Source organism: Aspergillus ambiguus (genome assembly GCF_047715705.1).
Source record: "Aspergillus ambiguus strain CBS 117.58 unplaced genomic scaffold BDV59scaffold_22, whole genome shotgun sequence".
Classification (NCBI taxonomy): Eukaryota; Fungi; Ascomycota; class Eurotiomycetes; order Eurotiales; family Aspergillaceae; genus Aspergillus; species Aspergillus ambiguus.
In genome coordinates, this window is record NW_027395535.1 from 69,983 (window position 1) to 96,675 (window position 26,693).

Here is a 26,693-nt window from a genome sequence, read left to right on the forward strand (position 1 = left end):
TTGTCTCATCCCAACTGATGTTTCCAACCAGGGGCCACCACCGACGCGTTAATGTGGTGCACCATCGAACTGAACCTTGGGATCAGTTTGGGTTGTGTGACGGCGATGCGCCCTTTCGTTCGACGCTACTTCCCTCGGTTGCTGGGCCTTACCAGTGCATCCTATGGTGAGTCGACGCGTAAGTATGGGCATCAACTGGGATCTATTCCTCGTAGTGATCATCCAACATTTTCGGGAAACAAAAGCCACCAATATTCGACCACCTTGACGACATCAAGAAGCATCCCAGGAAATGAGAGTGAGGAACATATTTTGTCATCTTCGGAAGCCCATGGGAAATCCCATGGGCTAGTGGATGGGATTATTCGCACCGTCGAGTTCGACGTGGAAAACTCAAGCAAGGAACGGTAACTAGCACCCCCGGTGCAAGATATTGTCATTATTATTGCTAGCATGATTTATTGTCTACGATGGGCCTTTCGGATAGATATGACGGAGTTGACCGGGTGCTTTATCGACTATGGAGTGATCCTCTGCACCATGATGGCTTTTCTTCGGATGGAGTCTTGCTCGGAGTACTGCGTACTACGTACAGTGTACCTTCGGGGCCTCCACTTAGTTGGAATAATTTACCAATAAATAATACTAACTAATGGAAGACAATGGAGTTGAATTCCAAATCTCGTTCTGCCAATCAGCTACGAACTAACATTCCAATGGGTCCATGGTCGGAGGCAGACCGGGGAGGTTGAGTGGATCTCCCTCTCCACCCCTGGCTTGCTCGCGGACGCTGCTAACGGGACAGCTAAACTGCTCTGGGCGTCTTTTCCGGCTGGCGAGGTCCTTAGCAGTGGACAGCCGCAGCTGCATTGCGTAGATGATAATCTGGAAGGGCTGGGCCTTGGTTTGATCAACTTCGAATAACGATGAGCTCTACCGGCCACATTCTCATGAGCCCCAAACGCCATACCAGAAGACTCCAGGGTCGACGCTAACTATTTTAGTGGCTCTAACGAGCTTGACAATTGCTCCGCTGTCTAGCGGAACCCTCCTGATTCATGCCTCCGCTGGCGGACTCGTTTGACAGCACCATCTTCTTGTTCAACACCTCCCCAGGTCGTGGGAACTTGTTCCATTTCTCTCCTCTGTAATCATCGGTTTTTCTGTGCCCACGACATCTCTGATAACTACAGCGTACGATGCGTGCGTTGTCTACTCTCCTGCCTGTGGTGGGCATGATCTCCGGATCTCACCTGGCCGAAGCAACTCCTGGCTCTAACGGCTGCACCGCTCTCAGTGGCCGACTGAGCGATGCCGTATTCTTCCGAAACAGTTCCATTTACGAGTATGAATCGCAGGAATTTTGGTCCAACACTGAACTTATGTCCCCTGGATGTGTGTTTCGCCCTCAGTCAAGCCATCAGTTAGCTAAGGGATTGGAGTCCCTGGTCGATGCGAATGCCAAATTCGCTGTGCGAGGGGGTGGCCATATGGGAATCCGGGTAGGTGATGGCTATGACGAAAGCACAGAGGCATGCAGCGACTGACCCTGCCCGGTAGGGTTCCAACAACATTGACGATGGGGTCCTCATTGTTATGTCGAACTTGACTGCCATGAGGTTGTCCCCAGATCACTCAGTTCTCTCTCTGGGTCCCGCCCATCGGTGAGTGCCGGCATTTCTTCGTCCAAATATGGATCCTCTCTTCTGATGCTCCGTAGGTGGGAGGATGTCTACGCCTTCCTGCAAAAGTATGATCTGTCCGCCGCTGGTGGGCGCCTGGGGCCTGTTGGTGTCCCCGGTCTGCTCCTTGCTGGTGGTGTGAACTTCTATGGTAACCAGGTCGGCTGGGCTTGTGATACCGTCGTCAACTACGAGGTTGTTCTCGCGGACGGCTCCATTGTCGAAGTAAACAAGACTTCCCACCCTGATCTCTTCTGGGCTTTGAAGGGTGGCAGCAGCAACTTTGGTATTGTCACCCGGTTTGATGTGGAAACAGTTAAGTCGCCTCGTGTCTGGGCTGGTACACACACCGTGGCGGCAAAGTATGTGGATCGTTTCTTGGCTGTATGTCTATTCCTACCTCTATTGATGCCCCCAGCACTGACAAATATAGGCCGCTGCCAAATATGCCTCCGATATTTACGACCCCAAGACACACGTCGTGCCGGCTGTCGTCCCCGGAAAGGAACTCATGGCATCGGTCATTCTCTTCTATGATAGCCCGAACGCCAGCTTCCCTGAAATCTTCAAGCCGTTTACCGACATCCCAGCCGTCAGCAGCACGCTGGGCTTCAAGACTGTGTCGGAATTCGCTGCTGAAACCGCAGTGATGGTGGTCCCAAATATTAAGTAAGTTGGCTCTCTCTGTGGTGTATCCATTAAAAACTGACGAGTCAGCGATGTTTTCGTGGCGGGCACTGTCGTGGGAAAGAATTACGACGACTTATTCCAGGGTATTAAGATCATCAACACTACTTTCTTCGATGAGTTGCCCAAGCTGTACGCTCAAATCCCTGCGGCCAACATTTCCACCATTCAGCTGGACTGGCAGCCCATTGGCGCAGATTGGATGGCGGCATCCGCAGCTAAGGGTGGTAATGCCCTGGGATTGGATCCGTCCAAGGTTTATCTCTGCTACGCTGAGGTGGTAGAGTGGATTGGGTCCGCATACGATGGCATTGTCGCCAAATGGGTAGAGGATACCACCAACAAGATTAACAATGCCACCCAGAAGGCCGGCTTGTATGACCCCTTCAATTATATGGGTGACTCGGCTGGGTTCCAGTCCATCTTTCCGGGCTATGGTGAAGTCAACCATCATCTGTTGCAGACCGTTGCGCGCAAATACGACCCCTCGGGTGTGTTCCAGACCCTGATGCCGGGTGGTTTTAAGGTGTTCTAGACAGCCTATCACCATCATTCAATATACCTGTCATCCACTACTGTACATAATGGCTAGCAAGTCACTCATAGACCAAGATAATGTATATTGGGAATGAAACCCGAGAGACGATACAAATGGATTGAGAAGCTATCTAGCTAGTGGTACCCCTCACATATGAGGCCTGGCCATGAGATAGCTGCAATAGCAAAGCTTAGGTAGAAGCTAGGCAGCAGCCCAACAAACCTATCCGCTGTAATGTGTCGTGCTCCCAGCGCAACGATCATCAAGTTGGACGGTATAATTCAAAAGTATTCAGTTGTTTGAAACACCAGCTGCCTTGACCAAGAACTGCGCGGCCTCTTCAGCATCGCCCCCGTAGCTGATATGAGCCATAACATTTCCCCCATTTAAGCAGACTGGATCGCCTTGTGCACAGAATTCTTTGACCTTGGAGGAGTCAAGATTTGCCACGGCTTGCGACTTGAATGGGTCGCCGAACAGCACGGCGCCAGACACCTGGCCACTGCTCAACCTGTTGGCAGCATTGTGTACGACCATAGCACCTTGAGAGTACCCGCCTAACACAACTTTGGTGTTGGCGCACTGTTTCAGCGCCTGTTCAACGAGTTGTGCCATCTTCGGGCCCCCTTCTGCTCCCATGGCCGCGTTTCCCTTGTCCAGTTAGTACCCTCCATAGGTCAAGAATCCGATTATAATGCACGTACCTCGGCAGATGCAGGGTAATCTACTCCCTGGACGACCACCTTATTGTTCGTCAAAGTCTTCAGCTTCTCAGCCACCACTGGGCCAACAACGTTGCCCATGTTGCCGAGCTCGGTGGTACCTCGGGCAAAGATGAACGTCAAGGGCTGACACGCATCTTTGTCTGTAACTCCGTTGGCCGTCGAAGAGCCTATTTCAGCACGTTTAGTGGTGGCCCCTGCATAATTTAATCCTTCCTTCTAACAAAATATCTATGCGAGTGGGAACTCTTACCTCCTCCGAAGCTGCTTAGCAAACTACTGAGCCCACCGCTGCTGCTGGTGCTACCGGTGCTCCCCTCTGAGAGGGATGGAAGCCCGCTAAAACTTGGGAAGCTGCTGCTGGAGGAGCCAGAGCCAAGCAAGCCCCCTAGTCCGCCGAGTCCGCCACTGCTACCTCCCAGATTGGGAAGACCGCTGAAGCTCGGAAAGCCACCGGAAGATGAGCCAGAACCAAACAGATTGCTCAGCCCACTGCCACCCAGGCTACCTAGGTCTCCTAATCCCGGTAATCCAGAGGGGACGGGAAATAGGGAGGCTATGGATCCAAGTCCGCTACCGGTACCAAAGGAAGGAAGATTGCCAAGTTGCCTGTCTTCGATAGTCTTAGTCGGTGCACCCCATGCGGTGCCAATAATCGAAACCACAATGATAGTAGTCTTCATGTTGAAGTGAATAAGTCAAATGGCAAAAGAATGGATTGAGGCCAGCTCGGTAGGAACTAATGAGTGAATTATGCGATGGAAGAAACTCGACAGATGTTAAACTGGAGCGGCAAACAGGTGCAATTTATAGCTTCCCGTCCTTCGGATTTCGAGCTTAGGATATGGTTAAATGGTTCCTACTAGTGGCTCCGGACCTATTGCTGGTGAGACACGGTTTTGGTGTTTCAGCTGCACCGAGGCTCACAGGGCCATCGAACGGGTCATATACATCGAGTCGGATATTCATTATTTAGGCCGATGTCGTGTATACATAGCACCCTGTTCAAATGCCTTTTTTGGCCCATCCGTTTTTTCTGCTTTATCGCTATAAACACGTCGTTGTGCAATGTGGTGGTCAAAGGGCCCGAATGCCGAAGCTTGAATACCGAAATCGGCTGAAAGCCCAACTACATACGATGTGGACATATAGACACCAAAATGCCGATTATGCCTAGGTGATTGTCTCAGGGTGAGACCGTTTCAAACAAGACCCGAAATTTTCACGCATGTGATATGCAACGCTACACCTTATAGGCTCTCTACGCAGTAGACAAGTAGAGTGATCATAATTTATTTTTCTCTTTTCTCACGCGGTACTCAGAGAGGTCCAGCCCTAAGTAGCAAGTTAAGACCGAGGGTCTCAAAAATGAGGCCATCTATTCCATATCTGGTAATACGGCCCTTCGCGATGATGATCCGGAATCGTCAACCAAGATCTACCCGAGCGAGATATGAAAAGTTAGATCATTACGCCATCTCTACGACCCAAGTTTGTCCGTGGTGGTCGCTCCTATGACTACTTACCTGCGGTCGAGTTCCTAGCTAAACTTTTGAAGTTAGAAAATGACTGACGCCGGTACTTGGACTTCTCGGATTTATACTGAATGTTCAACACTGTAGACTAAATCTTTTCTTTCCCCTTCGCTCTATTTGGATCTAGAGAAACTCGCAGGTATCCAACATATCCCTTCCCGCCCTGTTCTATCCGAACTAAGGGCGCATAATCTGACAACAGCTCACTCTTCTTGTTTTTGGAGTTTCGCAACAGTCTCGACATGAGGGAACAATGTAAATTAGAATTATGTCTCCCTCAATTCACTGGGTGGTGTTATTTCACCACGACATTCTGTTTACCGTCCTGTCGCCTCTTCCTCCTTCCAATCCCACCCGGTTCCCCGTTTGGTAACCTACTCCTTTTCTAATCCGGTCTCTCATTCACACGGACGAATCTTTCGGTCATTGTAGCAACGTCTCGTTTCGCTATTATCTGCATTTCTTCCGGAGAGTGGGTGATTATTGTGACTATGGTGCGTCCAGGAGGGAAGCCAGTCGTTCGTAGACGTCTCCGGCCGCTAGCTGAGGTGCTTGGGAAACCGCGGGGCCATCCATGCCACCGATACCGCGCTAATAAAAATAAAATAAATATTAAAATCCCTGTAGGTGACGTTTACCTCTTATACTACTATCGAGGAATGGGAGCGCGTACGTGAGTTGATTCAGAGAATGTTCGTTCGCTAAGGCGGGACTTAACACAGAGAATCATCAAGAATCACTCAGAGAATGCCATGTCGAGTCGATCATCGTCCTACCGGCTGAGCTTTATTGGACGTCTCTGCAATAGTCAAGATTAGAAGGTTAAGGTGCACGCCGCACTATACGAGATGACTCCGAGACCTCATTGGAGTAGAACCCGGGTCCGCACTAAGAGGGGAACGACACAGAAAGGGGCGGCGGCCATTGAGGCGGATGCCAGCACCTATGACGATGGTGACCATACCGACAAGGATAATCTTCGTCTTTTGGAATCACGACGGATGGAAGCGTCGGCTTGTACGGCGCACTCTTTGGCGGAGGGGATCATGAACGTCACCCGCCCACCGTCCGATGACCCGGTGCTGATGGGGCGGTTGAGCCTGTTCCGTGACAGACAGGGATTATCGAAATCAACAGAGGTTCTAGATGACACCCTAAGATGGGGAATTTCCTTATCGGACCTCCAAGAGGGTTGTGCATAAGATTCGAATCAGGAGATAGTCTCAGTGAGGATTCGGGATAATGGTATTGAGCGGCGGTTGGTGATTGACACCTGGATGGTTTGGATTTCCTAAGCTAGAGCGACCCACACAGCGCCCAACGGAGAGGCAGGCAGAGAAGCTGACCACAAGCACTGGAGCGCCCGCTGGGCTGGGCAAAACGGCCTGGCTATCGTCCCTGGCGCTCATAGTTCTCTCACCATGGGTAATTTTATCAGCGGCTGTCATCATATGTCGTATAGGGACCATTGAACATTGCAATGAACAAGTGGAGTTACTTTCTCTACCATGGCAACAAATCCAAGAATACCGTGCTATCCCATTAGAAAAATAGTGTCAATGTGAACCAGAAAAAAGCTAGTTCCCAGGCTAGGTATGTAAAGCATGCTTACCAGCAAAAAGGGTATTCCCCTACAACAATCCTCTAGCTGAGTGAAATTTTCCAGTTGATGCTATTTCCACCAGGACCCTGTGGCATGAAACTGCCAAGCATGACCTGTTCGGAAGTTTTACGCCACAGGATCTCATCCGCATTGGAACAATGCCACGGTTGGTCTGATCTGAGCGCTGAATGCGTGGGTAAGCGCTGTTTAATCTGCCATACAGCAGCCATCATTGGGTGGCGGTTTTCATCTGCTTTACAGTTAGGAAACGGGGAATACATATACTGATGGATTCACACGCACCAGCAGTATACGAAATTCTCTCATTCTTTGCTCTCTTTTCTTCACAATATAGTCAATCCCTATAAATTGTTCCCTCTCCATAGTCGTTCCTTTAGCCTTTTCCCTTCTTTTTCCACCGCTTCATCTCTCTAGTTGTTATTGCCATTGCTCTCATTCCAACGAAAGTAACAAGGAGAATGTTCAGACTACTGCTTTTCTTTTTCATCTCCGTGGTATTCTGCCATACCACTTTTACTACCCTCTACGTTGATGGTGTGAACCAGGGAGATGGAGTGTGTGTCCGCATGAATCGCAACGCTGAAACTGCCAGCGACCCCATTTCGCCCTTGACCAGCAGGGATATTGCCTGTGGTGAGTACCTCTAGTACATTCCCATCTGCCCATCCAATCACCCCTGACAGACATGTGCTAGGCTATGATGGCGAAAAGGCTGTTTCTCGTGCATGTCCTGCAAAGGCATCCTCCCTTCTCACCTTCGAGTTCCGCGAGTATCCCGATGCTACTGAGCCAGGATCCATCGACATTAGTCACAAGGGTCCCTGTGCCGTGTACATGAAGAAAGTGGATGATGCAACCGCAGACAACAACGCCGCTGGCGACGGGTGGTTCAAAATCTGGCACCTAGGCTACGACTCCGCCGCTCAAAAGTGGTGCACGGAGAAACTCATCGACAATAACGGCTTCCTGTCTGTGCATATCCCTGCTGATATTTCTGCGGGTTACTACCTTGTCCGACCTGAGCTGCTGGCCCTTCACAATGCTGATGCTGTGCCTCCCGATCCCCAATTCTATGTTGGGTGTGCTCAGCTGTTTGTCCAGAGCGATGGTGCCGCGCAGCCGTCTACTGTTTCCATCGGCGAGGATACCTATCATATCGGAATTCCTGGTTTGACCTTCAATATTTACGATCAACCTTTGCAGCTGCCGTATCCCATGTTCGGACCTCCCGTGTACCAGGCCAATACCGCGATGATAGCCAAGACTAACGTCGCGAGTACTCAGTCAGTCCAACAGGACGGCCTGAAGCCAGACGGGTGTATTCTAGTCCGGGACAATTGGTGTGGCTTCGAGGTACCCGCATACGATACTGAGGATGGTTGTTGGACTGTGAGTATTCCCTTGGGATACGTGTGGTTATGGCCGCGTAGGCTAACAGTTTAGTCTTCTGAGAATTGCTGGGAGCAAAGCGACGTTTGCTGGAACACAGCGCTGCCCACCGGCAATTCCGTGTGTCAGATCTGGCAGGATAAGTGCACGGCTATTGACGACGCATGCAACAATGGCGAGTTCAACGGTCCACCGAACCAAGGCAAGGATCTGACTCCTGCTCTGAAGAAAATCGATGGGTCTACAGATGTATTCACTGTCACGAAGAGGACCTTGAGGTGGAGGCGTGCACAATGAATGTTTTTTGTACATGTTGACGATTTATGATGGCCATGTTTAGTAACGGATAGCGCAGTACATAGCTTCGTTGCAGCTCACTTGATCCGCTTCTTGGACCCTCCCTAGTGAGGGTGATATTGGGATAGCATATAGCTGGTCTATTCTAGTGTATGGCAGTATTATCTCTAAATCCTCATCTTTTTTTCATTTCTGACGTACTTTTCCATCAATTGCACGAAGGAGAAGGTAGAGGGTCTCTAGCAATGGTGTTTGTACCCCAAACTCACGGGCCTTCCGCAGAGGATACCCAAGGATAACCTCGATCTCCATGGGTCGGTTACTAGCTCGGTCGACTTGCATGCTCGTCTGGACCGGCGGTAGGGAATGGATCTTTTCCATCAATTTGTCCACCAAGTCGTCCTCCAGCGGCACACCACAGGCCTTTCCAGCGGCGATCACTTCGAGCATTAAGCGACGTGTCCACGATTCGGCATCCGTAGACGATGATAACCACGCATGGGTGTCCATTGAGGTTAACGCCGTTGTGGCATTCCAAGCACAATTCCATACTACCTTCTCCCATTTACGACGCTGGATATCATCGACTATGTGAAAGCTTGTTTCCCCTTGTTCAAGTAAGGACGCGAACATTCCCATGCGGTTGCGCTCCAGCCCCGCATCTAAGCCGGGATTTGGGAAGAGACCTAGTTCTGTATGTTCTGAAACCGTGTGTTGAACAACTCCGGGGCTGGGCTGGCTAGCGCCGACCCATGCCTGGTTTATTAGATTCATCGAAAACGATAGACTTGTGGAAACTTACTACACAACTAATAATGGAGCAGGTCGGGAACGCGCGACGGAATGGGTCTTCATTTCCGACGCCGTTCTGGACGATGACTATCGTTGAGCTGGCACCAACGGTGGGAGCCAGTTTGGCCACTGCGTCCTCCATATCGATGGCTTTGTGCGCGCACACCACGTAGTCGAAGGTCTTTGACGCCTCGCTGGGCAATCGGATGACTACAAGAGTCAGATATAACTTGATCAAAATATGTTGGAGTGAATAAATACCTTGGTGCGGATGGAAGCGATGTTCGCCATGGTTGGCACTATCAATGAAAACGCCCTGCGGTAGTCAGCCCCCTGCCGGATTCTGGTCATTCATGTAGTACGTTAGACTTCACGGCCTCGTAGTTAGACCGAGCCACTACCGTCAGTCGGACACGAGGGCAGCGCTGGAGAACAAAGGCATAGAAAGAGCCGATTCTACAGCAAGGTTAGCAAGGCCCACGATCAGAAAGGTTAGGCTGGGGACTTACGCTCCCAATCCGAAGAGGAGTACGTCAATTGGTGCTTCTTCAACCATGATTGAGAGTTGCTGACAATTGTTAGCTTCTGGATGTCTTGTCGGCTATATATTTTTGCTCCGGCGGGGCGGAGCGGGTTATTGGGTAGTGGCAATAAGCACACCCGCACGCCCTGAGGATGACAAGACCCCTCCGCCCACAAATCCGAATAATCAAAACCGTACGAATATAACGAAAAGCCGTAGATGAAGGAGGATTGTTATCTCAGAGTGCATTTCTTCGTGTAGCAGCTATATATACAGATCCTAAACCACCAAATAACACCAGTCTATAATACAACCAAAACTGTTTCATGTCACATCATTCATTACGGTGGTCAGGAGGCGGACTCTGGGTCCCCTCAACCACCTGAAGTTCAATCTCATCCGGCGGCTTGGTCGGATCAACCGACGGCACCGGGCTCGTCGGGGGCTTGACATCCTCTACGAGGGGTTCTTCCTCCACCGCGTAGCGCCACCGGCCATCAACCCCTGGGAACATGCGAAAGCCATAACGCTTGTTCAGTCGGTTGAGGTGGATGCGGCGCTGTATACTCGTCCAGGAGTAAGTCCCCCGGAAATCATTCAGCATCCGACTATTGGCAATCCAAGGCATCACGGCACCGATTGATCGCGGGATACGTGGACCCTCGAACCGGCCGCGTCGGGTTCCGAAAACTATGAGCACGACCAGCGTGTCGAGGGCGATTATGACGAATGCAATGGCCAAAGATGGCACGGAGGGGACCATCGCCCAGGTCCGATTAACAGCAGTAGCATTTGGGGCAGTATATGGGTTGTCCAACGGCTCCAGGTAGATGCTCCGCCAGAGGGAGAAGTAGGTGCTGTAGACCCACTGGTAGACGATCTGGGACATGTCCATGAGGGTAGCGGGATCTAGCGGGCTGATGGCATCTTCTCGTTGTTTGTAAAGCCTAGCAACTAGGAAACCGGCCCAGTCGTAAGAGGATACATATGTGCCGTTCTGTCTCGTCTCGCTCATAAAGCTTTGGGGGATGGCGGCAAAGACCTTATTGAATTGACCCAGACTGACTGTTGCATTCTCATACATGGCGCCGGACTCGATGGAGCCACTGGGAACTGGGTCATATGATTGGATCTGGCCTCGCTGGTCAAAAAATATGGAGAAGTGGTCCAGTCGGACGCGAGGTTCACAGTGCAGCGCAACAGTATTCGCGTCCGTGACAGGGCTGTCAGCCGTGTAATTCCACCGGCCAACCACCATGACAGTCGAGGTTTGACACTCGTCAATTTCCTGGATGGCGTCTGGGGAAAGAAAGTGGATAGAGAGGGAAATTCCACCTTGACTCTGTTTGATTGTTGGCATATTGACACGGCAGACCCGGCTGGAATTTTGCGAGGGGTTGTACTGCCAATATATTGCTCCGGTCGCATGATCGACCTCAAGGTTTGTTGCGATGTCTAACTGTCGGCAGTCGAGGTCGGCCCCAATTCCTAGGGTACGAGCACCATAGGTGACATCTGGGTCGGGATCGTTAATTTTCAAGGGCACGAACGACTGGTTGGAAATAGTCCACGGGAGCATCGATACGCCACTGGTGATGCTAGTTTGAATGAGGTCATACTCGGTGAAGTCGGCCGCGAAGTCAGTTTGCTTGAAAATCGAATTACTGAAGTTGGTGAGGACAGAGTCAGCCTGCACGTAGGATGTCGTGAGCTGCTGCGTAAACAAGCCACCGGCCACAACGGTCAGCACCGTATTTGCCATACAGGCGATCGAGACTAGTCCGAGTAGGACGTGACGGTCCCGGACGGTCTTGATGAATATCGCCCAAGGTGTCTGAGCGGAGTAGTTCATGGAGAGGGAGGTCCTTGCTGGAGCCATGCCTCTTTGAAGGTGAACCCACGGCTCCAAGATGCTGACGTTCCGGTGGATGGAGTTACATAGGGAGCCCACCGCCGACGCCACGACTGATGGTAGGAAGGACAAAACAACCTGGAAGAAACTAGAATCGGACTGGGTCAAGTGTTGGAAGTTACCCTCGTGGGCCAAAGAGGCGATTATAAAAGACATGATGACAATCACCGCGGCGAGGAGGAGGAATTCAATGATAAATATGGGGATGACGAGGAAATGGGGCCGTGGATCAACACGATTGCGCAGCCGGTCTGTAAAGTTCGGCGGGGAGCCATCTGTGCTGACGATTTCCACCCGTCTGCCTAGCGGGCCCTCAGTCCAATACAGGCGAGAATTTCGAAGGAGCAACCGCAATCGCCGGGTAGAATACTGGTCAAGGTCAGAGTTCGGGTCGGCGAGGATGTTGGACGGTCCAAAGAGATCAGTGACCATGCTACACATTGCACCAATGGAGCCCGGATCACTTTGCAGGATATTGGGACGGGTGTGGTAGAAGTAGAACATGGCGACTACCAGACAGATACCCATCACAAGGATAATTTCGGTCCACATGGCGGCGAAGGCGACAACAGTGATGGTAACTTGGTTAGTGAGCCGCCACGCAGGAACAACAGCTGGGGGGACATCGGGGTTAAACAGCCGACCCATGGTGAGGACAAAACTCTGCCTGACGCCCCTGGTCACCTTGGACTGAAACTCATCGTTACCCATGACCGTGGAGGTGTCCAGCACCAACACAGGCTCCAGATCCCCCAAATACTGACTGATTACGGGGAGTTCAGTGACAGTGCGATCTCTTGCGGTATCGTTGTATTCAATGAAGAGGAGATCACTCGTGTACGGGGCTCGGTGGGACAACAGACCCTGGAACTCGGGAATGTTGAACTGGTCCGCTGTTAGGCTGGTAGCGGTGGACGAGGTCACGTTGATCGAGGTGATAGAGCTGTTTGCATGCATGGAAACTTCGGCGAGGGCCTTGTAATAATCTAGCGTGCAGGCAAACATGGTGGCCACCGAGGTGGACTCTGGCCCCAAAGCCGTGATTGCGGGGGCGTTGTGCGCCGTTGCGTTCAGTGAGATGAGAACACCGTAGATGTCGTAAGGTCTACAGCCACGGGCAGTGAAGGCCCGGCTACCTTCGTCCGGGGTAGAGACTTCGTCCGACCGCACAGGCTCCCAGTAGCGAACCTGAAGGAAATCGGTTGCGGGGAACAGTATGCTCTCATATTCGAAATCCAATAAACAGCCGTGGTTGGCATCATCGAGTTGTACGCCAGTCACGTTCCATGCCACCAAAGGATGCTCAGGGTCGGTGGTGTTAATGGATACAGGCACATCTTCGTCTGTTAACAGATTGTGGCAGGCGAGTTGGGGCCAGTAAATGGTCTGATTGACCGTCCAGACCGTGCTTTCTCGAAGATCATCCATCGGAATTTCGACCGGGGCGACAGCGTAGTGACTGGAACGAGACCGACGAAGATCGCCTGCGGGCGAAAAGACCGAATTCACCGAATCAAATCCGTCGCGTTCCTCGGCGGCAATCCAGCGCGCTTGGGTGGAAAGATCAACTAGCTCAGGCCAGGTTTTCATCGTTTCGTTGGTCACAACGTTCACCTCACGTAGTTCGAATAGGGTACTCTGCAAAGCGGGGAGGAAAATGCGTATCAGCACGGTAAGCACGGAGACAAGGAGAACGACCCAATGACCTCGCTTGGCGGAGGTCAGCGGAGTGATGAAGGTCTGGCCAAAATTATAGTTGATGAAGAGCACGGATGCGGGGACTCCATCTCGACGGGCGAGTTGGAAGTAGGGCTCGAGACGGAGAACGTCAAAATCGATGAAGGACCATAGGGTGACTAGAACAAGAGCGACGATGATGGGGACGTAGTTGTACGCGAAGGATACGGAGCCGCTGACGGACTCGGTGTCCTGGAAGAAGACGAGACCGTCATTTTCCTCGGTGTAACGACGTAGGGCTTCTATGGTGACCAGCAACAGGATCATGGCACCAGCGATGAACGAAAGGTAGAAAGGACGTAGCGCGAAGGGACGCCATCCTTGGGGACGGGGCACGGGGCCATGTTGACGAGGGAGGAATCGTTCTGGCGATGCGCGAGCCCAATGTCAGTATCAGGAGGGTGCTAAAGCCATGAAGAACGGAGACATACCGGCGGCGTACAACCAGAGCCCCAAGAGCTTCTTGTCCAGATTCCCCAGCATGACCGCCGCAGGGGCATTGGTCGAACACGGGGTACATTCAGCGGCACAAAGGATGCGAAAGGGCGAGAGAAACAACACCGAACATGGTCATCTCCAAGAATGGGGGGGAGGTAGCCCAAGGGAATGTCGCATGACGGGGAGAAAGAAGGACAAAAGGGAAGAGAGGTCCACAGATGAAAACTCGATGAACGGGAGAGAACCAGAGAGATAGACAGAGGGAGAGAGAGATGGGATGATGATCGACGTTGGTCAATCATTGCTGGATTTCCGCGCGGAGGGGAAAAAAGCCACGGAGTCGCCGGGGCGGCGGCCTAATTGGTGGCTGCGGCCCGCTTTCCCTCGCGACCACGAATCAAACTCCCAGTACCAGGGTTCTCATCAGGGTCATCGAGCGTTGATTGGCGGCGGTGGATGAGACTAGTCTACTCTTGGATGCCGCTTGTCTTCATTGGGACTGTCCCTGTTGCGACTTCTCCAGTTATGGAAGGTGGGCCTAGAATCTCTGCTCCTTCAGGAAATTGCTTATCAAAGCTTGCTCAAGAGTAACTAACTAGTTAACTAAATCTTCCATTATTACGGTAGAGACACCACCATAGTCGATCCACTCGATCAGCGTCACAGTTCATCTGCCTCCCATGCAATTTCACATTCCGTACGCGTCGTATCATCTTCACTGCATCTTCTCGACTTGCTGCTCGGTAGCCTTGGAACCTTCCGCCGACTCTCCGGTTACCCCGTTGTCTCCGGTGTGGGCAGCTGCGGCTGGAGCTGAGACATGAGGAATCTGCTTTGATTCCACATCGCCGTGTTCGAGGCGCGTGATTTCGGATGTCCTTACGCGAGTCTTCCAGGCTGGCGTTCCTAAGTACTTGATGCCCTGCGGGTCCTCAAACATTGCTTCGGTTTCCTCAAGCGTCTTACCCGCAGTCTCTGGGAAAATGAAAAACACATGGATGAAGAACACAGTGTTGAACACCCCGAAGATGATATAGGTCTTCCACATAATGTTCTCAAATGCGACTGGGGTAAAAAGCCCCAGTGCGGTGTTGAACGCCCAGTTGCCGGAGGTGGACATTGCCACACCTTTGCCACGTAGACGCAGGGGATAGAGCTCAGGAGGGTAAGTCCAAGATGCCGGTCCTACGGTAGGGGCATAGCTCGCGACGAAAAGGTATGTGCAGGCGATTAAGCCCTTCGCTGCACCGCCCGAGAGCTTCATGGACTCTTCCGGCACGCCGCCGATGCCACCCGGGACGACCACTCCGTGGGCGGCCATGATTCCGGCATTCGCGTACATCAGGATGGCCATAAGGGCGGCACCGACGAGGATGGTCATTCGCCGGCCCCAGCGATCCATCCAAAGCAAGGCCGGAATGGTCATGAAGACGTTGATGATATATTGGATGGAGGAGGCCAGGAGGGTGGCATTGCCGGTGTAGCCCGCCATTGAGAATACGTACGTAATGTAGTACACTTAGATAAAGGCATAACGTCAGTCTATACATGGCCATGCGAAAGAAACCCGAGGGTACACATACTCATGACATTCATGCCAGTCAACTGCGACCAGATTTGCATGAACAACCCGATAAGCGTGCGATTGAGCATCCTCGGCTTGAAAAGGTCCAGGTAGGTAACATTCTGATGCTCGCGTTCGAATTCACACATATCGCGGATATCCTGCAATTCGATTGCAACGAACGGATGGTTGAGATCGCCTTTTGCATGCACCAACGCCAAGACCTGATGGCAATCTTCCCAGCGATCCTTCCGGGCTAGCCAACGGGGTGACTCCGGGAGAAGCATCATAGCCAGGAAGAGGAAGACAGCAGGGATCATCTGCAAGCCCCATGGTACTCGGAATGAGGCAGTGCGGTAGGTGAACGCCTTCTGCTCACCGATGAAAGAGCATCCATACGAGATACTGAAGCAGGTTAGCCGCTGCGACGATGGTATCGGGAGTATCCTCTTTACACATACTAGAACATGATCAAAATGCCCCAGGTGATGGCCCACTGCTGAAGACCGACGAAGCGACCACGCTTGGAGGGAGGAGATAGTTCACTGATGTAGACAGGGACTTGGGCGGATTCAATTCCGACAGAGATACCGTTGATAATCCGTCCCACGATGAGCATACCGATATTCTGAGAGGCGCAACACAGAATAGAGCCAATGAGCCTGTGGTGCGTGGCCCAGGTCAGTAACACAGAGTCCGGTTACACTTCACAATAGAATATCAAACTCACCAGACAATACAGCCGACCATGATCGAGGTCTTTCGACCAATCCTGTCACTCAGAGGACCAGAAATCAAAGCACCCAGCCAGGAACCAGCAGCCATGGAAGCTGTGATACCACCCTGAACGAGAGAATGAGGTCCGGAGCAGTCCTCATCATTGGTGAAGGGAGGACCCTTGGGACCTTGATTGAAGTAACATTTGTAGGAGTTCTCATTCAGCTGAGCTGACATGGACGAGATATCAAAACCAAAGAGCGCACCGCCGACGACGGCAACGCCGGCGATGACATAGATGTTTCCCACCAACATGATGTTGGGGGAGGAGTAAACGGGAGACAATCAGGGATTGTTTAAAGCAGAGGGAGAAGATGAGGAGGAGAGGGGATAGCAGTGGGATTAGAAAGAGAAGTAGACGTAGAAATACGTAGTATGGGAAACAAGTCAGGTGAGAGGGTGGTAAACCTCCTCATATAATTCTCTCCTCCACCAACCATCCAACGTCTTCACTGCAACTCTGCGTAATAAGCGCATCCCCGCGTCTTTTTCCATCCACCTCCGCTCTCCTCATCGGTCTGCTGGTATCCTCCCCATCTCTCTCATTGGATCGCAATTCATTAGCCCGCCTCAGAACCAGGGATTTAGGGATCGTCATCCTTGTCAACTCGGCTGTATTGTTCCGGCCCTGGTCCGGTTCCCCTGGGAGGCACGAGGGAAAAGACAAAGAGAAGAGGACCTCTGCGTGAAGGCGGCCGAAGAGATTGGCCTTTCGATCACCAGACATGCGGGCTCAGTCCTCCACTACAATGTCGAGAAGGATAGGGGAACCTCCACATCCCCGGATTTTCTCCAGTTTCTCTGGGTCTGTCTTGTTTGCTGACTATCGAAGGTTGGCTTCTCTTGACCGAAGATCGTCCCCACGGACGACGCCTCCCGCCAATGGTCCTCGACGATGGCGTTGCTTGTGCCCTTCTTGTCATCACGAATCTACCTCATGATTCGTTGATCCCCGCGCTTTGGCCCCTCGCCGGTGCCCTATGCGGGCCAACAAGTCGTCGCCGGCGTTACGGTTCCAGGTCATGATCCCACCACCTGTCAGGTGGTGCTGAATGAGACAAAGGTAAGCATAACTGTATAAAAAAAGGAAAAAAGAAAGAAAAAATCAGAAGTGAAAGAACCAGACGCATCCATTTCCAGTCCACATTTTGCTCAAGAAGCGTCTTGCAGGTGTTGGAATCATTCAGCTTTTCGGTCAATGTGAAAGCTAATCCTTCATGCTTCAAAACAGGCTCCGGTTATCCGACCAGTCTACCGAAGGGTGCCCTGTCAGAAATAACCCCCCTGTTGCATCCAGATACGACGCTGCCACATCAGGCACGGTCCCCGAGCTCTTCCCGGGATTTTCTCCGCTCTTCCACTCGGGGGAATTCGAATCAAACTCCGACGATACGGGAACATCTGCCTCCAACTCCGGGAACTCCTGGAAAAACCGTGGCTGCATACACCAAAATTGAAGGTTGACGAAATGGTCGTCGAAGAGCCCTGAGTATCGGTACAGTCCCGAGGGACACTGTCGGACGGTGGCGTCCATGACATTGTAGGGCCAATGAAATCGGAAACTGGTCCAGAATAACGACCAGAACTTGTCGGAGCAATGCTGGTGTGGGAAGAGGACCAGCCGTTCGCGCAGCCCTGGCCTAAGGCTACTTAGTCTCCGCACGTAACTGGAGGGTTACGAGATTCCATGAAACCCACCAAACGATAAAATCGATTAAAGGCTTATGGAGCACCCGAAGCTGAGAAGGACGCATGCGCATGAACACTGGCAGTACCGCCTGATTCGATTCGGACGGATCAGCTCGATACTATGTAACAAGGAGTCAGACTTGGTCTAACTATGCACATATGGAAGTCAGCAAGTCCACATACTCGGAGCATAGCACTGACGACTCGAAGAATAGCTAGCCGTTCAACGGTACCACAGCATCGACGCCAGATTTCTTCGTCTACAGTACGGAGTATTGTCCAAACGTTGTCCAATGGGTACAAGCGGCATACAGTGTCCCATCCATGCAAGATGGCTCTGATCGGGATATCCGTGTCTCTCCATCGTTGTTCGGCGAGGGAACTGCTGGTCTGAGAACAGCTTCCAAACAAGTTATTGAGATAAATCAATGGTTTACAGCAGTCACATTGCAGTTCTGGTTGAACAACTGGCAGGCCCTCATGCGCGAAATCTAAACGCGGCAGGTTGGTGAAACTCCCATTCACGAGGCCTCCCCACGTTTTGCCATGTGGCAACGATATGCGAGGCGCATTAGGCAAACCTTGTATGGGTGACATCGCATTCATGCTCGCCGACTGACACAGGGCCTCACTTTTAGCTTCGGAAGGCACTGGCGATAGTGGGCTTCTCTGCTTCCCGCATATTTGTTCGTCGATCGGCCTTAATGCGTCCTTCCTATAATCCTCTTGTCGAAATGCCACAGGCTCTGTGACTGTTCAGTTCATCATTATTAGCACACAAACCACCTATTCTGGAGTTTCTGGTGTCTACTTCTTTGATTGATATTTGCGCTAGCAACCCTTTCAATGGTTTGAAGTGTCGCGCGGAGGGATTCGTTCACCCGTCTCTCTTTTTCGAGCTCTTCTATTAGAGTCCTCACGCTCCCATTACTCTGGAATTGAGTCAACGTCTCGACCCGAGCCTCTAGGTGAGCAATGAGTCTCTTCGTCTTCTCTCGCGCAATCCGCTGTGCTTGTCGGTCTTGCTCCCTCTTTCTAGCTGCACGGTCTACAGCAAGCCTTTGGGTCATGGGCGATTTTCGTGGCATATCCATAATCGTGAAGAGTGGGGGATGGATGAATTTTGCCTTATGCGCGGCCCAACATCTCCCTGATACTATCAGGTCTTTATGTACAGCGAATGAATTTTCGCATCTGATTGGTGGCAATTGGGCCTTCCTCATCTCTAAAAGCAGGATATCCAGGATACCCCAGATGTATCTCTTTCCGATCTGTCCACCAACCTTAAAATTCCCCGACAATCATTCTATTCGTTGAGATGCCGCTTTTCCTCGGCCCAGCACATACATGTGAGCCTTTGCCTCGATTCATCCGCTGATCTGGGGATTTTCTCGCTTCTGTCGTCTCAGATCGAACATTTCCCCGCATAACACATTAATTTAAATTAATCTTAATTTAAAAAAAAAAAAAAGGCCCGACTCCTCGCCATGCGTGACAGGCTCCAATCCTCGCTGGATTGCTGCTGTCTGATAAATTGCGCTTGGGCAAATGAGTCAGTACAGGATTGAACTGATCTACTCATGACTTTGCATTGACTTTGATGATTGTCTAGACCTCATGAGTTCAGCAGTATGACAGACATCCCATAGAATACGACGGCGTGTGTAGACGGTCGTTTCCATACAGTGGTGTACAATCAAATCAATATACAGCCAGAGACTATCACATTCAGATGCTGCATCCAATACAATAGTCCTGTGTCAACCCAATGTAATGATCGATTTGTACACAGAGGGGAATCCTTGAAAATGAGGCGTCTCGCATCTTGGCGCTAGGCATTTATTCAGCACTCCTCGTCCAAGACCTCTCATTCCACTCAGCCACCCGGCTTCTCACTGGCAAATCCCCATCGATTTCAGCCGGCTACTGGAGATTATTATCGGAATATGTCAACAATAGCCACATAAGCCTCACCAATAATATTCACTTATCCAGTCATGTTTGATGCCACTACACCAACTACGTCTACCCATCTCGGCATCCATGAAGCGGTACAAGTGTTGACATGCTCGGGATGGCATCAAATGGATTCAGGTGTATGACCTAAATTGTCTGTCAATTTTACCGGACATTATAGGAGCTGCTGCTGTAGCACACAACTGGGCCCGTATTCTATACTCCTAGGATAGATGGAAGCTTTGGCCCTATAATTTCTCACAGTACAAGCGCAAGCCCCAGGATCCCAAGTGCGCCTGCAATACTTCCTGCAACTTCCGCCGTGGCTTGAGGGGCAAGCCCCGATGAAGTTGATGTAGTCATTTCGGCAGCCCCGTTGTCATTGCTGTCCGAGGTATGTCCTCCTATTGAGCGATCGGCGCTCGCAACAGTGCCCACTTCAGTTGGCGAAGCACTAAGATTCACGGCTCCCGCAGCGACCTGAGAATGCAAATTGCTGACATATTCTTTCACCACTATAGGGAGATCCTGATACCATGCCGGAGTTTTTCCAGCTTTAAACTCGGACTGAATTGAACTGCGAGCGGACGGAATTGCGAGTTGTGCGATGACGCTTGCTGGAACGCCTGTAATTATTGCAGCAGCAACCGAGGCTGGTGGCCGTTCCAGGTTTCCTCCCGGGGTTATGAATGGCGCAGTGTATGGTGTGGCACTAGGGAACGCCGACTTAATGGCCTCCCTTCACAAATTTCATTTAGGTTAGCATAATCCACCAGGCTTCGGGAAAGATACATACGCTTGGCTGCTTAGCAATGCACCATCAAGGCTAACTGCATCCTCAGCAAAAGCTCTGCAGATGCTCAGTGCTGCAAATACGGCGTATGAAAGAAACCGCATCCTAGTACAACATGCAGTGTTCTAAATAAGGGTTCCAACTTATGGCGGTTGAATTCCAAGACCAGGCACTCCCGAGGCTGGACACTCACGGCTTATATGACTAGCCGCATGGATGCTGCGCCGGATTCTCAGGAATTTGACTGCCTATGTTATTTCTTCGTTGGCTTCCTCCCAGCGCACCTATGAAGTAATGATCATGAGCGTAAAACTTTAACCCTCGGGAAATATGGCTCCTGGAGTGTGCAATGAGGCATCTGACTCGAAAATAATGAATCAGGCAATATATGCGGGTAACACCTCGGTGTTGTCGGCTGCAGGTCCAGCCATTCGCTTAACATCCTTTGTGTAATAATAAGCCATTATGCTTGACCGAGGGTGGCGATGGTTGTCTGATTTCACAGGCACAACTTGGCAGCCCAAAAGTTCCATTGAGATATCTTGATGCAACATTCTGATTTACGATTAACATGTCATCTCATACGTCCTATGGACGATAATATTGCAATCGTGACTTCATCATGATCCTTTCGCTTCATAATTGCTGCTGGTTTTAGACCAATACTCTGGAGTTGTGAGTTGCTTGTCCGTGATGAACATGTCGTCAGCCGTCCGGTCTATACGGGGATTATCAAGTACAAGGGTATTATTAGATCCCTCGGCGGATATCATCTAGGTATATTAAGATCTAGATGGCTGCCACACCGAGGTCTTCCCTTTGAACTCAACCATGTGCCCTCCTAATGCCTCTTTTTTGTCCGCCCCGAGTCAGAAGCCCTGAGTCAATCTCGAGCTGCAATACCATGAGTCTAGGCAATGGGACCATTCTGGTCTAGAATCACTATGCCCTCCAGGACCATTGTATACAAAGCTATTCCCCGCGGCTGGATCGTGGTGATTTGCCGACGGGATCGGTTGATCAGTTGAAGCACACGGAGAATGTGATGGACTATGGGATAATGATATGTATAAGGAAAATATAAAAGGCCTGGGCGCCTTGAGGAACTAGGCATCTCATCTTGCCGTGCCAAATTCTCAGAGCAAGAAAGGTTTAAGTCAATTGTGCCACCTGTCAGGTCATCCTTTGCAATTATGAAATTCTTCAAATTCCTGCCTCTGGCTTTGCTGCCCATCACCGCATATGCAGTCCCAACTGCGGAGCCGGAACCCAATGCTATCGATTTTCATACGCTTAATGAGCGGGCACTTGACTTAAGTAGTCTACTGGGAGATCTCACTCAATCTCTTGGGGCGATCCAAGACCTATTGTCTCCTGACAGCCTGAATAACATCAACACTCTTGTCACGAATGCCGCACTACTTCTGAGCCAACCCACAGCGAACCAGACCAAGTCACTAATTGGTACGGCGAGCGACCTGCTGGGCTCCGACACTCTTGGAAATTTGCTTGACCAACTACCGACTCTCCTGGATAGCGTTAGTGGTCTCGCTACCCCGGCACTTATCACTAATGTCACTGATCTCCTGGGTAATGCGCACGACCTCCTCACGCCACAGTTTGTTAGCAACACTAAGGGCTTAATCAATGACGTTGCTCCTGTAAGTTGTTTCTCTCTATACTGTCTGTAACAAAATCTAATCTGTTCCGTCAAGCTGGTCTCTGCGATATCTCAAGTTATTTCGGCGCTGCTTTCTAGTATTCTGGGGTAGTCAATTAAGTGAAGATGAAATCAGTGGATATATGTCCCCAGTATCTTATAGGAGGGATAGGGCTCTCACAAATGGCAGAAGAATGTTCATGATGTATCGTTCAACCTACAAGATACCTCTCAATGGGGTTGAGCGCTGCAAAGCTTGATATCTAAATTTTGCCCTTGGGTACGTGGTTGGATGGTCTAAAGTAAGATTAGACCTATTGATTTCTGTGCACCAGAATGAAATACCAAGGCTTGTTTATCGTAACTAAACAACAGTATATTAGAACAGTGGTACAAATCTCTCTTTTTATGCCCGACACTGCCCCCCTATAAATCATGATAAGTATTTACCAAAGCTATATGTATAACGAATCAATCGTCGCGTCTCCAAAATAGAAATTTGAAGCCAGTCAGCGTGCGACCGCAAGGCAGGAAGGAACCGTATAACAGTCTACACTGAAGATGAGCCACCTCGCGTAGCCGCAGCATCATAGAGAGCCTGGATATCAGCTCTCCATTGCTCTTTATTAAATCTCTTCAGGCGACGGTCGTAGGTCATCAAACCGTTCACCTCGCCCTCCACATCAGTCGTCTGGGTCCAAATACCCGCGCTGCATGAAAAGCGGCGGATCTGGTCTTCCAATTCGGACAAAAGGATGTGGCTGCGATAGTTCCAAATATCTAATGTGGCATCTAGTTCGTATGTCTGATTAATTGTGTTGATAGCGTTTTGGTTGTTCCACAAACTTCTCCCGGTTAGTAAGTCGAAGACCATGTCATTATCTGGGAGCTTACTGTTCGATCGAGACATTTGTACCAATACCACCGAACTCGCCCTGAATTCCAATTCGGCTCGGGTCGTACGGACTCGAGTCAATAGAGTAGAAGGGGCTTCCGCACTGGGGGTTGGCATAATGGTGATTATCCTGCGAGGATGAGAACCGATACAATCAAATTATCCGCTCAAGAACTTACACTGAAGTCACCGGCACCATGATCATACCAGCCGGATGTTGCATCAACAAGACGGTTCGGATCAAGCTGCTTCACACGATCTGTTAGGCCAAACTCAGGGTGACCACTAGTAAGTTGGCCCCAGCCCTCGTTGTAGATGATCTGAAAATACCATTAGTTTCAATGAAAGTTGCCTACGGCAAGGTGCATACCCAGGTAATAATGCTGGGGAAACTCTTGAACTGGCTCACAAGTAGTTCCAACTGGCGCTCGAATTCCTTTTGCTGGTCTGCATTCGGCAGAATAGTTTCACTCTGGCCATTGGCACCCGTCCGGTACTCTAATGGTCTCATGGATGGCATATCCTGGATGACCAGGAGGCCCAGTTCGTCGCAGGCGCGGTAGAACAAGGCGGGTTCCACCTTAATCTGTAGCAAACAATTAGCAATCCTCCCAGCTGTCGCATACTGACTGCACCTACGTGTTTACGCAGCATGTTAAAGCCCAAGGCCTTCAACACCTGCAGGTCATATACCATAGCCTCGCGTGTGGGCGGAGTATATAGTCCGTCTGGCCAATATCCCTGATCCAGGGTGCCAAACATGAATGTAAACTCGCCATTCAGCAAGGGGCGGACGACACCATCTACTTCCCCTTTCGAGATCGTTCGGAAGCCCGTGTAACTGAGGATCTCATCACTGCCCATTTTCACAGTGACGTTGTACAAGGTCGGCGAATCTGGTGACCACAAGTCCACGTCGGGTACCTTGAAGCGGAAAACCGTGTCAGATGTGCCCTCGTAAGAGGCAATTTTGTCTTCGCCATCAAAAATGGTAACCACCACTGGCGTTCCAGAGCCAGAGCTACTGTGGACGTTCACAGTCACTGCATTATGCGGTTAGCTTGTCGATATATGACTTGTCTGTGTAAGACTCACCTTCCCCATCCATGTTAGCATCGAGATCCAAGTGCGAAACGTGGTTTGCTGGAGCGGATTCGATCCAAACAGTCTGCCAGATGCCGCTGCAGGGCGTATAGAAAATGTGTTCTGGAACGATTCGTTGCTTGCCGATAGGAATGACTGCATCACCACTGTCTGTGGGGTCGTGAACGAAGACAAGGCTGACTTGAATTAGTCACTGGGCGATGATGGGATGGGTTCTTTCAAGCGCATACAGTTCATTCTCGGCACTGAATGAGACATTATCGGTGGCATCGACAGTGAAATGGAAATATCCACCCCGGTGGAACCCGGCTTGCTTTCCGTTAATAAACACTGTTGCTTCATAATCGACCGCTGCAAAGTTTAATAGCACTCGTCCCCCCTGCCAGGATTCGGGAACGGTGAATTTCGTGCTGAACCAAGAGTAATACGTCTCATGGCCTTGTATACCTATAATCGTCCTCCTTGTTAGTCAAGGCTCCAGACAGATTCAATTGCACTGAATGTATCCTACCAGAAAGTCCACTTTCCAAACAGGAAGGTACGAGGACTTCATGTTGCAACGTTTGACCGAAAGGCGGACTATTCACGGCGCCGGAACTTCCAGCATCCTGATACTGCCAGATGCCGTTCAGATTTTTCCATTCAGTCCGCTGGAGCTGGGGGCGAGGATATTCTGGCCACGGCTCGGTGCCGACCAAGTCGGTCCAAGGTGTCGTTAAAGGTGGCTGCTTTGGGGCATACTTTGTGGATTGTCGGGGGCCGTTTTGATGATACTGATCCGGTCTGGGGCTAGCTAAAGCACAAGCTGCCAACAAGGGGGTGGCCAGCCAGAGACCTCCCAAATACATCGTGGTGGGAGGGAATGGGGGAAACAGGTCGAAATGCCAATTAGCGGATGAACATGTCCTTCAAGAGCAGGGGGGCAGAGATTATCATTCCTTCCTATTTATATTCCCCCACCCCTAGGACCTTTATCGAGGGCGAACAGTATGTTCAACGCCCTTTTCTCCGGACGCAGGGAGGACCGCCCCATTGATGGCCGAAACCGCACCCTTGTCCGAATCCATCAAAGGCAAATGATCTCTCCGCACACTTTACCATGACCTTGGCGGGTTCCCTTGCAGATCTTCCATCAATTCATTATCGTTGCTACCCTAACCCCGCAGTAATTGTTCTTGTTGAACAAAGCACCGATGACTTGTTTGCCCGGTGTATGACCGTCGCATCTTGGCACGTTAGTGTGGTGGAGCGAGGGATATCTGCCCCTGGGGTGGGTGGGATGGATAGTCGGGGGTGATTATGGCATTGTCCCACCCATATCGATATAGTGGAGACGCCAACCAATTTGGCCCGCGGTCATGCTGCTTGAGAAACATGAGATACAGCAGCTTCGTCAGGGGTTGAAGAAAGGGATGTTTAGATCTCCGAATGGGGTAATACACCCCTGATTCGGCGGACGGTTAGGGTTGCTGAGTCATGCCCATTCTGCTATGTACGACTTTTAGTTTTTATGCTGCATTCAAATGGCCGATTTTTGTCTCTGATTTCTCTGATTGATGGAAAAGCACCGAGAGAGTTGGGCCTAGTAGCCCGGATCTAGATCTGCCACTGATAGTTGTCCACTAGATCCAGGTGGCTCCGTTGTGCATAGGGTGGCTGCTCGGCTTTCTCGGCACATGGTCTGTTGTGCCCTGACGCGTGATTCTTCATCACTGGGAATGGTGCTGCCTACCTCTGGGAATGGACACATCATACTGCAAGGCGAGTCTCCCTACTGGGATAGCCCTGTTGAAATTCACAGGGGAGCCAGTCACCCTGGGCTAGGATGAACCAAGGGCAGGTCTTGGTTCTGACTAATCTCAGGGGTAGAAACTAACTTATGGAGATCAGGAACCGGAAATCAAGGGATACGAAAAAGGAAAAGCACCCCAATATGCCGTATTAACCCCAGCAGATCTCCGGCAATGTTATGCCTGTCGAAATGGCAAATTTCCGTAGAGATAGAATTAATGGATTGGATACCCCGCAATGGTAATCAACGTCTTACGCTAATAACAACAATCGCCCCAGTGTGCGGAGAAATATACATTAGTTAACTCTAGTGATGCTACAGTTGTATTGCTTAAAAATCTGATGATCGAGGCCTTACTGGGGTAGTTTACACCCTAATTTCAGCTTCATGCTGTTTTTGACTCCCCGGCATCGAAACATTCAAAGAAAACGAAGTTATACAGATGCTGGAGAGAAATGTATCCACGAAGACGATTTGGTTGCACAACATGCGTCCAAAAGATAGCGCCAGCATGGCCATGAGATAAATCTGGCGCCCATCCGCGATTTCTCTGGCAGGCTACATTTATGCGCCTTGTTGCAGGCCCC

General features: G+C 50.8%; 9 protein-coding genes across 9 annotated transcripts; 3 read left to right on the forward strand and 6 right to left on the reverse strand.

Moving 5' to 3' along the window:
• Positions 1–1,199: 1,199 nt before the first annotated feature.
• On the forward strand, positions 1,200–2,904 carry BDV59DRAFT_208805 (FAD-binding oxidoreductase; the record flags this gene model as incomplete). Its single annotated transcript, XM_073695277.1, has 5 exons — positions 1,200–1,502; positions 1,561–1,664; positions 1,721–2,066; positions 2,116–2,351; positions 2,400–2,904. 5 exons carry the CDS (start codon positions 1,200–1,202, stop codon positions 2,902–2,904), a joined length of 1,494 nt encoding a protein of 497 aa, XP_073546583.1.
• Positions 2,905–2,956: 52 nt separating this feature from the next.
• Positions 2,957–4,394, reverse strand: BDV59DRAFT_59114 (carbohydrate esterase family 5 protein). The gene is made up of 3 exons (XM_073696707.1): positions 3,883–4,394; positions 3,612–3,826; positions 2,957–3,558 (listed from the first exon to the last, which is right to left on the reverse strand). Exons 1-3 carry the CDS (start codon positions 4,310–4,312, stop codon positions 3,199–3,201), a joined length of 1,005 nt encoding a protein of 334 aa, XP_073546584.1. The 5' UTR covers positions 4,313–4,394; the 3' UTR covers positions 2,957–3,198.
• A 2,753-nt stretch (positions 4,395–7,147) lies between these two features.
• On the forward strand, positions 7,148–8,567 carry BDV59DRAFT_59150 (glycosyl hydrolase family 61-domain-containing protein). Its single transcript, XM_073696708.1, has 3 exons — positions 7,148–7,421; positions 7,483–8,177; positions 8,232–8,567. Exons 1-3 carry the CDS (start codon positions 7,247–7,249, stop codon positions 8,472–8,474), a joined length of 1,113 nt encoding a protein of 370 aa, XP_073546585.1. The 5' UTR covers positions 7,148–7,246; the 3' UTR covers positions 8,475–8,567.
• On the reverse strand, positions 8,552–9,822 carry BDV59DRAFT_203097 (ketopantoate reductase family protein; the record flags this gene model as incomplete). Its single annotated transcript, XM_073694202.1, has 6 exons — positions 8,552–8,578; positions 8,676–9,230; positions 9,277–9,476; positions 9,528–9,582; positions 9,629–9,722; positions 9,776–9,822. 6 exons carry the CDS (start codon positions 9,820–9,822, stop codon positions 8,552–8,554), a joined length of 978 nt encoding a protein of 325 aa, XP_073546586.1.
• A 218-nt stretch (positions 9,823–10,040) lies between these two features.
• BDV59DRAFT_59153 (DUF3433 domain-containing protein) lies at positions 10,041–14,155 on the reverse strand. The gene is made up of 2 exons (XM_073696709.1): positions 13,870–14,155; positions 10,041–13,803 (listed from the first exon to the last, which is right to left on the reverse strand). Exons 1-2 carry the CDS (start codon positions 13,919–13,921, stop codon positions 10,124–10,126), a joined length of 3,732 nt encoding a protein of 1,243 aa, XP_073546587.1. The 5' UTR covers positions 13,922–14,155; the 3' UTR covers positions 10,041–10,123.
• A 370-nt stretch (positions 14,156–14,525) lies between these two features.
• BDV59DRAFT_59154 (sugar porter family MFS transporter) lies at positions 14,526–16,572 on the reverse strand. Its single transcript, XM_073696710.1, has 4 exons — positions 16,171–16,572; positions 15,902–16,102; positions 15,460–15,845; positions 14,526–15,394 (listed from the first exon to the last, which is right to left on the reverse strand). The coding sequence occupies exons 1-4, from the start codon at positions 16,470–16,472 to the stop codon at positions 14,592–14,594; spliced, it is 1,692 nt and encodes a 563-aa protein (XP_073546588.1). The 5' UTR covers positions 16,473–16,572; the 3' UTR covers positions 14,526–14,591.
• Positions 16,573–18,622: 2,050 nt separating this feature from the next.
• Positions 18,623–19,339, reverse strand: BDV59DRAFT_181047 (bZIP transcription factor). The gene has a single exon (XM_073690169.1). The coding sequence runs from the start codon at positions 19,127–19,129 to the stop codon at positions 18,677–18,679; it is 453 nt and encodes a 150-aa protein (XP_073546589.1). The 5' UTR covers positions 19,130–19,339; the 3' UTR covers positions 18,623–18,676.
• Positions 19,340–21,848: 2,509 nt separating this feature from the next.
• BDV59DRAFT_203100 (uncharacterized protein) lies at positions 21,849–22,427 on the forward strand (the record flags this gene model as incomplete). The annotated part of the gene is made up of 2 exons (XM_073694203.1): positions 21,849–22,316; positions 22,371–22,427. 2 exons carry the CDS (start codon positions 21,849–21,851, stop codon positions 22,425–22,427), a joined length of 525 nt encoding a protein of 174 aa, XP_073546590.1.
• A 247-nt stretch (positions 22,428–22,674) lies between these two features.
• Positions 22,675–25,253, reverse strand: BDV59DRAFT_181049 (putative hydrolase). Its single transcript, XM_073690170.1, has 8 exons — positions 24,826–25,253; positions 24,545–24,761; positions 24,306–24,490; positions 23,850–24,253; positions 23,581–23,796; positions 23,390–23,530; positions 23,210–23,340; positions 22,675–23,160 (listed from the first exon to the last, which is right to left on the reverse strand). The coding sequence occupies exons 1-8, from the start codon at positions 25,160–25,162 to the stop codon at positions 22,866–22,868; spliced, it is 1,926 nt and encodes a 641-aa protein (XP_073546591.1). The 5' UTR covers positions 25,163–25,253; the 3' UTR covers positions 22,675–22,865.
• Between the last annotated feature and the right edge of the window lie 1,440 nt (positions 25,254–26,693).